Source organism: Monopterus albus, unplaced genomic scaffold (assembly GCF_001952655.1).
Source record: "Monopterus albus unplaced genomic scaffold, M_albus_1.0 scaffold283.1, whole genome shotgun sequence".
NCBI lineage: Eukaryota > Metazoa > Chordata > Actinopteri > Synbranchiformes > Synbranchidae > Monopterus > Monopterus albus.
Genome location: NW_018128163.1, coordinates 37,010 through 51,399, shown reverse-complemented (window position 1 = coordinate 51,399; position 14,390 = coordinate 37,010). Strand labels below are relative to the sequence as shown.

At 44.0% G+C, this 14,390-nt stretch overlaps 1 protein-coding gene across 1 annotated transcript in view; it reads right to left on the bottom strand.

Moving 5' to 3' along the window:
- Positions 1-9,215: 9,215 nt before the first annotated feature.
- The window catches only part of LOC109973199 (zinc fingers and homeoboxes protein 1-like), a 12,061-nt gene continuing 6,886 nt past the window's right edge, over positions 9,216-14,390 (bottom strand). The window contains exons 6-9 of the mRNA XM_020622606.1: positions 13,462-14,388; positions 12,362-12,493; positions 11,485-11,867; positions 9,216-10,548 (exon numbers count right to left, since the gene is read on the bottom strand). Coding sequence (XP_020478262.1) covers positions 11,493-11,867; positions 12,362-12,493; positions 13,462-14,388 — 1,434 coding nt within the window. The 3' untranslated portion in view covers positions 9,216-10,548; positions 11,485-11,492. The remainder of the gene's footprint in view (positions 10,549-11,484; positions 11,868-12,361; positions 12,494-13,461; positions 14,389-14,390) is intronic.

The window sequence follows — 14,390 nt, the reverse complement described above, 5'->3', positions numbered from 1 at the left end:
AGTGATCTCTTATCACCATGACAACAGGCAGTGACAGCTGAACGACAGTGGAGTAACCAACTGGACTGGGATTGGGGAGACCAGACTGGAAATGGAAAGGGGGAGGAGGCCACAGATGAAGGTGGTTTTTACCTAACCCCCACTTTGTTTATTCAGATGAGCACATACCTTAAAAGCTCCGCTGGCTGGATGCCGACTTGACCCCTGCTGCCTGTGCACACTGCTCGAGCTCTGATACAAAAGAAGAAATTCAGAGTCCACTCATTTCTGAAACACAGTAGCCCATCTTGCACAGTGGCGAGACCCTGAGACTGAGACACAAACCATGCAGCCGTGTTGTTTCTTATCTGGGGCTAATAGAGTTATAAATAAAGTGATCCGGTGATGTTTTATTGGTCGTTACAGAGTGATTTAGCTCCACCTTTTGGCATTAGCATGTCTTTCACCTCTAATGACGCCTGGTTGGATGGTTTATAAAGATTTGAGTTGTGTGTTAGGAAGAAAAGCGTTTAGTGGCCTGGAAGAGAAGACGATGTTTCCTGTGCCTTCGTTTGACAGCTGATGGTGCAGAGAGAGGAGAGAGGGGCTCACATAATGTGATAAAAGTTGATAATGTAATGAAAACGTTGAGCGCAACGCATACTATGTTTTTGCACATAATGTAATAAGTTATCACATTTTCAACTGGGGATGCAAATCACATTTATCAGGATAAATATTTCCTCCATGAATATTTTAGGTGATTTATGAACTGACGAGCTAAATAGTTGTACTTCAGAGATTCCATAAGCAGTTTCTAGACCAGTGCCATTCAAACTGTGCACACACGTGCTCTTGGTTGATAGTGTTTTGTGTCGCTGTTTGTGTTTAGACCTTTATGGGCTTTACTGCTCCTGAGCCAAAACAGCTGCTAAACACCACTTTGACATGCGGCCTGGAGAAGCTGGGGACAACCCGCCGTGCCTCCTGAGCCACAGCCGCCGCCTTTGTAGTGAAGGTTATTCAAGAAAAACAGTATTTATATCACTCAGTAACTGCTGAAGATACGTCAGCTCTGATCTTAGTTGCAGTTATTACACAGTGAGCTGATACAAGCATATTGTGTTTGGCATTCACCAGATTATGGGCAGATTATTACATTATCTACATGCGTCCTAACCGTCCAGCTGCACAAAGCCCCACACAGTTCTTGGTTTGCCGTGTCATGTTACATGTCAGAGGTTTGTATTCTTGGTGTCTTATAAATCCATGTGAGTGTGACACACAGTGCTACTGTTACTGCGGTCGCATCCCTTCAGATTTGCATTAGAACGTTTTCTATGTGCAGTGATTTGTTCAGGAAGGCTGTCAGTAGTGCAGCCTGGCAGGGGTCTTGTGAGGACACGGTGGTCGAGCCAAGAGATCTGTCAGAGCTGAGGCATCCGAGACAGGCAGCCATTAGTCCATTCAGAGGGAGGGCAGGGTTTCAGACTGGCAGGGTCCGACTGACACAGTAAATGTTCTCATGTTAAAGGGATTATCACCGAGTAGAGGAGGGGAGGCCCCGTAGACCGACAGAGCAGGCTACAGGGACTATATCTCACTGCGGCGGGACACTGCTTTAGCATCGATGAGCTGTAAAAGCCAGCATGTATCCTAAAGGCTGCGGTCTTTCTTGGCCTTCAGTCAACACACAAATCAAGCAGGTAAACTTTCCACATCCAGGCATGAGAAAGCACAGAACGCTGCAGTGACGCATCTCTGAGCTGACGGCGCTGAATTATTTATTCTCATGTTGGAGGGATTATCAGCAAGTGGAGCGGGAGGGGGAGGAGAGCTGGAGTGGAGGGATGGAGGAGAGAAATGCTGTGTCGTTTGCACCATTTTCCCCTTTTTCTGATTGAATAGACATAATGAGAGGTGTGATGACTGTTAGCAGGTTGCCAGCCAGCACAGTAGTGTGAATAATGACATCTCCCATTTGTCTGAGATATCCACTGTTTGAAAAAAGACTGACAGCATAAAATTAAATTCTTTTTTAAAGGACAGCTGCCAACTGGAGTCGTTGATTGACAAGGAAGTGCTGTTTGTTCAAACTGCAGCCAAATGCGTTGGAAAAGGCTCATAAACGGTTAAATCTGACACAATAAAACACATAGGAGAAAGTCCACATGCATCAGCATGCACATCAGAGATGCAGTAAGACGCAGATTTCATTACACAGGCTCAGCATCATCAAATCTAATCGGACCAGGACCAGATCCTCCAGGCGGATCATCTACTGTAAACCTAGAACTTGCTCTGAGGTTTTATTTTATGTACCCTGGGCTCAGAAAAATCTACAAGAGAAACTTAACTGGAAGCATCATCTCCACAGAACATATTCAAATAGCATAGAAATACTTCAGGAGGAATGTAGCTGATCTGAATGATTAGGTCTTCTGTTTACTTTGTGTACTGGGTGACTGATGCTCTGTGTGGTGTATGTTGCCATTTTGGCCAGGTCTGTCTTGTATCACGAGAGAATTCCTGGTTAAATGAAGGATAAATGAATAAAGATACTGACCCATTAGGGTACAGCTGTGTACACTGACCTGTTCACGTGAAAGAAGTCAGTCCAGCTCCTGCAGCAAACACACATTAAACTGAGTCTTTCTTCAGATGCTACTGCACTGTTACCTTTTGTTTCATGATCTTAACAAAAGGAAATAATTTGAACAGTAGCTTGATCATGTGCAGATGTGTGGCTCATTCAGCACTGAGGGGAGCATCCCCTGTTGATCCCTCACCAGTACTTTGTTGCTAATACTTTTATGCTTAAGCAACATTTTGAATGCAGGACTTTGACTTGTAGCCAAGTATTTTTACACTGAGTACAGAGTCGGAGTATTTACAGTCCCTAGAGTAATGATAGTTACCGAAGATTAATTCTCCTCAGGTGGTTTCTGTTTCCTTTGTTTTCTTACTGAGTTGTCACGTGGCAGCTCTGTGGAGAAACAGACCTAAATGTTGGCCACCTTGTAATAATCCTGTGTGAACAGCAGTGTTTCTGGTGTTACTGTTAATCATATAGTTTCAGCTTGCAGCAACCTTCCAACCTGTCGAATGACTTTTACTTTTCATCTCTGATGATCCTGTCATGCGTGTGCTGTGACAGCTTCACAGTGTAAATCCATTCATTTCACAGTGGAAATGAATGAACGCATGAATGAGCAAACGCCCAGGAACGGCTGCATATAAAAAAGCATCTGAGCTGCAGTCAGTTCGCGTGCAGCCAGTCATCCAATCAGCCAAGCGCTTGGATATGTAGCAGGCCGACACAGCTAGCAGGCGGGGGGGGAGGGGAGGGAGACCGGGGGGGCAGGGGTATAGGAAGAGGGAGAGTGTGAGGGGAGGGTAAAGAAAGAAAAGAGGAGGAGGAGGAGGGTGGGGTGAAGAGAGGAGAGTTGTCCTCAGAGTGACCCACGCCGGCACAGGCAGCCACTCTCTCGCTCTATATCTCTCCATACTCACTCGCCCATTGCTGCGTAAGCAGCTGAAATAAAAAGAGAAAAGGTTGGAAAAATAAAAAAACAAAAACAGTTTTTCTGTTTGGCTGGGGTAGAAAGTGTGCAAAGAATGTTACTACCTGGTTAAACGTATAACAACGGAGCAGGAAAACCACAGAATCATATCAATAATCAGAATGATTAACTTCTGCAAACAGATGCCGAGCTGTTGATGGACGTATCGAGCTTGTGCAGGCGGCAACAGACTGAATGTATGTCTGAACTGAACTGAGTGGTGATGCATCCACGTGCTGTTATGTACTGAAGTGCATGTGAGCGGTGATGAGATGGCTTAATTTAGAAAGCAGAGAGCGACTTGCATAGGCAGTGACAATGAGCAAAGTACCTGATTATTGACACACACAGCTCGCTGAGGCAGTACAGCTACTTGTAAAGCTTTAGTACCAGATTGGCACAATTTGTCAGACTACTTGTTGAAGTCATAACCTAAACCTAAACGTACACTTCTCCAGGATATGATCATCTCCATTTCCATTGTGAATAAATGTCCAGGAAAGTCGCTCCTTATAGCTGCAGAACTTCCCTGAGAATCCTCATGTTTTAAAGTTTTCTTCAGTAATAAAATAATCCAGTGATAGTTGTTTGTGCACCCATGGGTTCACTGGAAACAGGAAGTGTTAGCAGCTATTTCGGCACACTTTTACTGTCCATTTGTCAAAAAGGGAGGCACGAGCTTCTTGAATGTTTTCCAAGGAGGAGCCTAGAGTGTCAGACTTTTAAACACCTAAAATGCTTGTAAAAGCCCTTTAGTACATGATACAGAACCTCAGAAGGTTCCATGTAGAGCCACTTGTTTGAGGGTGTGCTGCTGAGATGGTATGTGTGTGAAGCTTTAAACACATGGTTTACATGTATACTCTCTCTCACTCACTCACTCACACTGGCTGCATGACGGGTGTCAGTAGAAGTAGGTCAGTAGTGAAAGGGTTCTCGGTTGTCCTCACACGGCCTCTGCTTGGCCCATCACACCACTGGTGTCGACTCAAATTTTTTCTTCCTCTTCACTCCTCCTCCTCCTCCTCTGTTTTCACCCCCTCCCTCCCTCTGTTATTCCCCCACCACACCTCCTCCTCCATCCATTTCTCTCTGCTTTGATTAGGGGAGGGAGCAGGTCCCACCCCTGGATCAGACGGGTCTTGTGCAGGTTAACTCTTCATTCGCCGCTTTCCTTCCCCTTCATTTTTCATTTTCTCTCCTAAAAGCAGTTAACTTTGTCTCCAGAGAGGCTGGCGGTCTGCTTGTGTTTTCACAGAGGCCCCTGCCAAACCATTTGTGGCGTGTAACTGGTGTTTTTGAGGGATACCCGATGCCACAAAATGGAGCAGAGCTCAGTGTTGGGATGAAGGACCTGAATCAACCCTGTTCCCCTGCAAAAAAAAAGCAAAAAACTGTGGCATTGGGTTTCAGGCTGTGAACTTCCAGGCAGGCTGGATAATGCCCAGATCTGTGAACAAATGGTGTATTACTTAACCCCAGCCAGCTTTACATGATTTACAGTAGAGCTTGGAGAGACAGGTGCTTGAGCTCACACTGCCATCTGCTGGCAGAAGAAGGAAGAAGAAGACAAACCCGTTTTCACCAAACGTGCCAAAACGCCCCAACATGGCTCCCGAAAACCTCCCTGGCAACCTCGTGGACAGATTCACCCTACTTCAAAACCAAACTCAACCGAAAACAAAAAAAAGCCCCAAGAAGTCCCAAAATTCAAAGCTCAGTTTGTTAAACCAGCAGGTAAATAGATGGAGTGAAATATGCAAAGGCATTGCTCTGAATGTGGAAAACAGACGGGTTAGACTGGTTTCTATGGTGCTGCTGGTTTCTATGGCGGTTAACCAGGCGCACTTGGCGATGCCACTGAATACTCTGAAGGGTTCAGGCGGTTCATCTAAGAAAAAAACCTGGCTGAGCGTGGGAATCGGACTGAAGTGAATGCAGGAGAGAAAGGACAGCGATTCAGAGCCAGGTGCATGTTTCCCTGAGATGGTTTTTAAGAAAGATTTACAGGTGTCACAAGAAAAAACAGCTTTAAACTTTTATTCATTTGAGACATTTAGAAGATTCGAGTGTAGCAGTCGCAGCATGGAGGTCCCAGCAAAGCTTCTTTCTACAACTGAATGTAAAGTTTGATGTTGCAGCAGGTGGAGCTCATCTGAACTGCTTTACTGTAGGTTAATAAACAGTGCATCAATCTATGCAGTGCTTGAAAAGTCTTAATCTACAAAGTGAGTTGCAGGTGTGGTGCAGTACACAGTACAGTGTTTCTGTCTGAGGTGCGGTGAAACAGAAGTCCCTCTACAAGTTCAGCATGTGGTCTCCGCCGTCTGAAGACGACATTGAACCTGTTCAGCGTCTTTAGGTCCTAACCTCTGGTGTCTTCAGAGACTAAGCAGTGAAAACTGAGGATTGTTCGGAGCAACAGGGACATTGTTTCTGAAGAGACATGTTTCTGTGCTTTTTATTTGATATTTGACAGAGTAAGGAGCACAAACGTGCACTGCACACACATGCTAAGGCAGAGATGTCAGACTAACTACTGACAGGACACTGGAGCTAAGAGGCAGTTTGTTCCTGTTGTTTGTGTGAACTGGACCTTTAACCTTCCATCCCAGTCGCCTTAGGTTTATAGCTACTTGACTTTTCCTGCCTTTTCACTGTTTCTATCTATCACGTCCTGCAAGAAAAACCGTGTGAGCTCCTTGCTGAAAAGTGCCTTGCTAGTAGCAGTAGTATCAGTAGTAGCAAACTTTTCACTCTGTAGCTCCGTGCTTTAGTCAAAGTGTCAGAGGAGCAGCCGGATCATTAAACCTGTGGTGAGGATTGGAGGTTGAGATTTCCTGAACAGGTTTGTGCCACTGTGTGCCACTCAGCTGACACAAAGCGCTCGCTTGCAGCCTCGCACACTAACACACACCGCTCTGTTTACTGTGCTGCTTTCAGGCTCTGAATCCTGAGTCCACGTGAAGGGTCAGCGCGACCTGAACACTGGTTGGAGTCTACTCTGTCCTGGGGACCCGCAGTCTTTCATCAGGTAATTCAAGTTACACAAAAGCATGTTGGCTCAGGAAGGAAGAGTCACACTGTTGTTTAGAAGTTGCAGTGTTTGTGCTAAAGCAGGACTTTATTTCAGTACTTTGAACACGTTTTATCTTTAGTGAACAGAAGAAACTAAAGTTCTTAAACGTTTAATGTTCCCTAAAAGCAACTAAAACAGGTGTGTGAGCTGTGTGATTTCTGCTTTAGTCGGTGAGAAAAAGTAGCAACATTACAGTGTAAACATTTTAGGTAAAGGTCCTGCTTTGAGTGCACAACTATCAAAAGGCAAAGAACAGCACCTGTCAGTGTTGTGTATGACTGCACTGTTGCTGATGCAGTCAGGTTTAAGCTCATCTTTACTCATATTAGAGTAGTTTTATGTGTAACGTTGCATCATATAGACTCAGCAGGATTTGTATGTACAGGCTAAGTACACAGTAACTGTACAGGGTAGTTTCATGAATCATTTTGTCTACAACATGTCAAAAAATAAAACTGCACAGAGCTCGAGGACTAATCAGCTGTTGATCAACAGGAAAATAACTGGCAGCTATTTCGATAATCACAGTTTCATCAGTGTAAATCGCTTATTTTTCCAGTAAAAATGCCAACAATTTTCTGGTTCCAGTTTAATAAATGGTAAAATTTGCAGTTTTTGTGTCTGGCTGGACAAAAACAGGAACAATTTGACTATTTTCACTTTGAAACCTGTTTAAATGATTGATTTAGATTAATCAATCTGACCCTTATTTCCCTGATTAATTGTAAAAAGAAAATGGTGTCAAGTTGCCAGATATAATAGCTAACACTCAGTTTACAGTGTTACACAACAATTAAAGGCAGAAAATATTCATATGTGAGAAGCTTAAACTTCTTCTAATTTTTAAATGTCAAACCTCAAACTGTGCTTTGCAGTAAGTAAATAAACTTAGTGACTTTAAAATAAAAACACAGCAGCTAAAATCACTTTTCACTTTTTTATTTTTGCTTGCAGACAAAAAGGATATCAGTGAAGTTCAGATATAATAAATAAATAAGCCACTAAAAACTGTTGCTACTAAAGCAATTTAAACAATTTAAACAAGGCTTAATGTTGCAGAGTTACAGGGCCCGTTTAAAGATCCCAGGTCACTGTCCAAATCATTAGAAACCTAAAGCAAAGACGGAGACTTTACAGTTGAGCAGCGCTGATTGTTCTGTGAGGGTTGCATATGCTAACCGAGTACTACACACTTCAGTGAACACAGGAAGAGAGCGCAGAGAAAAGCTAAATGAAAGCTCAGCCCCCCCCCCACCCCTCCCCCACATATGAAAAGTTAAAAAGTTCCCACAGGAACTGAGCCAAGTGCTTGTGATTTCTTGTCCCCAAAATATCGCCTGTAATTCCCGTGGAAAACCTGAAGGATAGTGTTGCTAGTTCACCCGTATCTGAGCAAAGAAAGCGCACTAATAACTGTCTCGTCTTTAAAGTGATTCACTTCCTTTGGTGGCGCGGACAACAGCAAAGAAACACCATCTCACAGACATAATTATTGTTGTGTACATGTATCTTCATGCATACACTATTGAATCCTCTAGAAAAAGAAACAATCTGAGTTTGTAGCTTCATTGACTGAGGTAAAGTTGCCTGTTTCCTGAAGGAGCGCACAAATGCCTCCTTTAAAGTTTGGATAAGGACACAAACTGCATTTGGGTTCATCTCCTTTCAGGTCCGTCAGCTCTGAGGAACCTGCACGTTGCTTAAAAACACTTTGGACCTGAAGAAGAACTGATCTGGGATCAGCTGAACCTGTAACCACCATCGGGCCAGAGAAGAATGTGTCTAAGAAAGATCCACGTTCAGAACAGACCACTCATGCTGTTGTTTTCCAACATGTTCGTGAGCCATCTCTCTAACTGCCCATTCTGCTTCCTACATTTCCCAGAATGCTGTTTGACAACCCACTAAAGATCTTTGGACTTGATGCTGTCACTGAGAGGCCGTGTGCACGATGGATCAGGTAATTTATTTACTTTGTATTGTAGTTTTTAAACCGGCGAGGTTTAAAAACTCAGCTCCAGGTCCACTGATCACCCTTTTCCCCAGAGGTGACACTGTCCTCAGCAGACGAACTCTGCTCTCATCAGTCACATGGTAACAGACAGTGGTGGAAGAACTTAGACTGTTTACTAAAGGTAGCAACACCACAGTGTCAAAATACTGCCAGTAACAATCCTGCATTCAAAGTATAAATGTACTCATTCTGCAGAATGGGATGATTCCCATTAATGTCTCTGATACAACTGGATCATAGTGACTGACGCGTTACTGTGTTCAGCTCTTTAATGTTGCAGCTGGTGAAGGTGGAGCTGATGGTAACTACCTTATATACTTATACATACTGCTGCATCAAAATGTTGATACTAGTTTAATTCATCTGATTATGAAAAGAAATTAAAGTTATCAAATCAAGTACAGTAAAAAGTACAAGATTTGAAAATGAAAATACTCAGTTTAAGTACAGTACTTCAGTAAACGTGCTTTCCACCACTGATGACAGGTATGTGACAGTTTACAGGCTGATTTGAAAAAGCTGGTGAGTGGACCAGGAGCTAGTTTTGTTTGGCCAGCACATACCACATCCTCTCTTATTGGGTACCCCTAGTTAAACCTAATGCAGCCCTGCAATAAATCCTGCCTTCATCTCGGTCACCATGGTTTCTAGCCTACATACTAGAGACGCCTGCACAGGTGAATCAGCATGTCTCTCAAACAGTCATCACCTTCATGATGGAGGATTTACTGCAGGACTGACTGAGGTTGAGCTCAGTGTCCCTAATAAACTGGCACACTGTCTGCTCTGACGCCAACATCAAACGCTGTGCTGATCTTTCCTCACCAGGCACTAACATCTGTGTGACGGCCGATATGTTCAGGCAGTTGAGAGAGAGTGACTGCATTTGTTTACGCCAGCTAATTCTTCGGTTTGGCTGCTTTATCGTCCTGTCCTAATGCAAGTCTGATGTAGGCCGTAAAAACCGCAAGTTGATGCACAAACAAGCCTCGCTGAGTGTCTGTCCTGGTGGATTCTCCCTCGTGTCTGTGCTGACGTCCATCCTTCACTGAACTGCTGTGACTGAAAGTGAACGGTAACAATCTCTATCTCCTGCAGACATGGAGGTTGTTACTGTTTACAAAAGAACTCATAACAACATGAATAGATTCAGTTTCCAATCGGTTATGTCATTCAGACCTTAATAAATCTGCTGAAAAAATACTAAAAAGTTTTGATTCCACTGTTTTCGTTCTTAATTTAAAGCCAATGCTTATAAACAGGATGGCACTGGTTTGAGCTGTCTATTCACTAAAAGGATGGTTTTAAAAACCTTTTCTTATAGAACAGTGCAACGTCTGGGCAGAGGACATGTCCTTGAGAAAAGGCCTGGGGCTTCCTGATATTCTGAAAAAAAAAGTTGAGTATTAATGAGAAAACCGTGCAACATCTCACCTCTTAGAAATGTTTTGGATTTATACAAAGTTTCTCTTAAAATGTGAATTTTCTTCTTCTTTTTTTTTTTTTTAAGAAAAATGACAGAAGGCCAAAGTAAAAGCCCTGTCATTTCCACCACAATAAAAGCCTTGTTGTTGGTACAGGAGCAGAGCTGGAACTTCATGTCCTAGTGGTGGCGTTTGCTGGGAGGCGTCGCCCTGTGCATTCGCTTGGTCCCCACAGTTCAGCCAAACCAAACTACATCCCAACACTTTGTCCTTTCTTTCCGCTCTGTCGTCTCAGTGCTTCTCAGCTCCGTCAGGACCCAAAGTGCATCGAAGGCATGAGCCTGGCGTTTTAGTAACGCACGATCCATCTGAGCTGTGACTCCATCCAAACTTCCTGTGGCCACCTTTGGGTCCCGACCCCCCAGCTAAGAAACAATGATGTATAGCGTCCTCTGTGTCGTCTCCTCTGTGGGGGTAGCAACGCTGGTTCTGTAGGAGAAAACAAGAACTCAGGACAGTTGACTTCAACAATGTTCCAGCAGCTGCTTATCAAACATCATGTTACAAGAATCATGAACCTGTTGATCCTGAACACAACTCAAACGCATCTCTCTCTTTCAGACGCAGAGCACGGCCTGCTGACAGCAGCAACAGATGTGTTGGGCTGGACCGAATGGCAGCTGCTGTACAGTGGTAGTGGTGGTGATCGGGGGGATATTAGGATATTCGAGTCCAGCTCTACCAACGTGAGTATCAAGTCTAAACAAGACTAATTTATTTACAGGTGTCAGGATTATATCTGCTTCTGTCTACTAGTCATTTGACAGAGAACTAATCTGTAAATACTTTGACTTCAGTTTTGAACAGTTGGTCAGACAACAGAAGGCTTCACTTTTGGGCTCTGGGATGTTGAGAACTGTTTCTGTAACTTTCTTTAAAGCAGCAGCTGGCTGGTGGTGGGGGGACCATGTAGAGACGGAAATGACGGGGATAGCTCAGTGGTTAACACCACTGACTTTGGTACGGCAGGTTGGGGTTTGATTACACCATGTGCCCCTTCTCATTACACGCAACTCCGAAATTCTACCTGAGATAGAGTTGTAAGTGCAAATAGAGATATGAGAGCCTCATCCAGACCATGGGTGCACTCATTTCTGATTCTGCACTGTCAGATTTCTCTGCTGGGGTTTGTGTGAATGTCTGTCCATGCCAAAAGTTTTGTAAATGCACAAAACAAGTTGAGAGGTCTCTTCAGTTTGCAAATCAGACTTTGAGAGCCTTGAGGCAAAAATTAGTAAGAGCATTTGAGATCAACTTCATAGGACAGACATTCATGAAAACCCCAAAGGTGACATTGCCAACTAATACCAAATGAGAGGCTGTACTGTGTTGCAACATCAAAGCACACTGTGGTCTGACACTCACCTGTCTGCTCATGTCTGCTCTTCTGCCTCAGGGTGTGATTGGCTGACACTTTCAGATTCCTCCTGGGTCTCCTCGTCCTCGTCCTCTTCCTCATCACAGTCGCCGTCTGAGGCTTCCTCTCCTTGTTCTTTCACCTCCATCTCTCCTTCACTGTCTCCATGCTCTGCTCCTGCCTCATCATCGTCCTCGTCCTCCTCTCCCTCTGCCTCCTCGTCACTGAAGGGCTCTTTGCCCTCCTCCACCCTCCTGGCGGCCTCTGAGAACCAGTCCCTCACCTGCTCATAGCTCATGTTGGACTTTGTCACCAGGTCGTCCAGATCCTTCTCACTCAGAGCTTGGTGTTTGTGGTAGTAGTCCTTCAAAAACTCTTTACCGGACTTCACCTGCAGGAAGGAGGAATAAAACACAGGTCTCAGCATCAAAGGGAAAAAATGTGTTGTACATTAAAAGTCTCAGCAGTTCTTTTAGTTGGTTCATCTGAGGAAAACTGCTGTATACTGAGATATTAAAGACTTTGCTACACCATATATACACCAGTGTCTGTACTTTTTGTGGGTAATGATCATTAAGCACTGCTTTAAGGAAAAATTGTATCCACAAGATTTTTACATCAGTGATAGTACCCTGATCCATATTTAAAATCAGTGGATTAATAAAAATGTCTCAACTGAGTTTGAAATGTAAAATGATCACAGTATTAAGATAAAAACAAAACAAAGCATTGAACTAATCTAACAATGACCAGTTCAGCCTGCTTTTCTCTCACTGTCAGATGTCCCACCCAAACATCCTGCTTCAAAAGGAAACGTCACATCTCAGGAAGCAATGATTCCTTTTTTTCTCAGCTGGAGTTTGAGAAATAAATTGTGCCACATACCTTGATTGTGGTGGCGTCCCCCTGTGGTGAGCGTTTGCAGGGATATGGCCGGCGTGTCCTCCTGGACCACCCCCGGAAACGCTTCCTGGATTTCTTCTGACTCTTGGCTCCACCGTTCAGTGCCTCGTCCACCTTATATGCAGTGAATATTTGATTTAGTCTTTCAAGCATGTAAAGACAGTTGCTATATCAACACACATAATTTTACACATATCCAACAAATGCTAATCCAATATCAATTTGCTTATACCTAGTACATACTTGAATGGAGTAGAAAGAAGTAGGACCTATCCAGTCCTACCCCATGACATCATCTTACCATCATTGGTTTGCAAGCAGTAAATAATTATCTTCTACACCACACAACATACTAAAGAATTATTACAGAGTATTAACATTCTTACACCACACCCACAATGTGCCATCTAATTAATCATTAAGCCTGTTCTTGCATATATCTTGATTGACACACACACCTTTATATTTATGTTTAACCTCATCAATTCTATTACTATTTTTTTATGTCCACACTTAAATTATTCCATAATTTGACCCCACTTATAGAAATACAAAATCTTTTTTTGGTTGTACGTATAGCATGAATTTTTAAATTTAACTGACCCCTTAAATTGTATCCCCCTTCCCTTTCATTAAATAGTTTTTGAATTCCACCAGGTAATAAATTGTTCCTGGCTTTATACATAAACACAGCAGTCTTATATCCCACTAAATCAAAACATTTTAACAATTTAGACTGTATGAAAGCTCCATTGGTGTGATCCCTATACCCCATCTTATGCACAATTCTTATCGCTCTTTTTTGTAATGTATACAATGGTTGAAGTGAGCTTTTGTATGTATTTCCCCAGTTTTCAACACCATACTCTAAGTATGGTATTTAAAGTCTGTTCAGGTATTTGCTGCTGTTGATCCATCATCTAAAGGAGTACACGTTACTATGACTGCTGCTCTAACAGTACTGTTACCAGAACCAACACTACACGCTACTGTATAAAAATGTTCATAGAGAGAAATCTGCTGAGGCTCTAACTTGTTATGAGATGCAGTTACACTCAGCAGAAACAACACAACTGCTGTACCTTTCCGCTCTGGTAGAGGTAGTACCACTTCAGGTTGCTGTTCTTACAGGCGTAGCGTGTGTCTCCAAACCAGTTGACAATGTACGTCCTCGGTAGACCGCTCTCCTCTGCCATCTGGTCGTACTCCTCCGGTGTCGGCCACTGTGTGTGGACGAAGGCCTTCTTCAGGATGTGGAGCTGCTCTGGCGTTTTCTTCACCGCCTTTCTCCCCCCTGGTGGAGTTGTCTGTCTCTCCTCAGCTGAGGATGAAGGCGCAGCAGCTGGTTTCAGCTTCTCGTCGTCCTCCTCAACGTCTTCGTCCTTTGGCTGTGCTGCTGAAGGCATTTTTCGCCTCTCCGTGAACCAAGCATCAACCTCACGCCTCGTTAGCTTCGTCTCCGCTCGCAGCCGGCTCAGCTCCTCATCTGATGGCATGTCTGATTTCTGGAAGCTGGCCTCCAGGACAAGTAGCTGCTCCGGTGTTTTTTCCTTAAACTTCTGTGGCGTAAAGTCAGGGAAGGCATGGCGGAATTTGACCCGTGGGTCACTGGAGGAACGCGCCGATCCTGGGACGTTGGCAGAAGTCGGGGAGGAGTCGCTGGCGTCGTCACTGGAGTCGATGACGATGGTGGTGGTGTTGTCACTGTTGTTGCCATCATTAAGGTTGCCGCTGCTGTTCCTTCCTCGGCTTCCTCCTGCGCTGCTGGATGAAGTTTCATTCGGCAGGACACTGTGGTGGTCGTTAGATTTCCTCTGGTTGTAGCGTGTATCACTGAACCACTTCTTTATTGCTCGTTTGGAGAGTTTGGTGACCTGCATGAGTCGTGATATCTCTGCCTCTGTGGCAAACTGCCTCCTGCTATAGCTTGCCTTCAGCTCTGCCAGCTGCTCCTTTGACTTCTTCGGTTTGGTTGCTGCTGCGTCCAAACTGAGTGGTATGCCGGCAGATG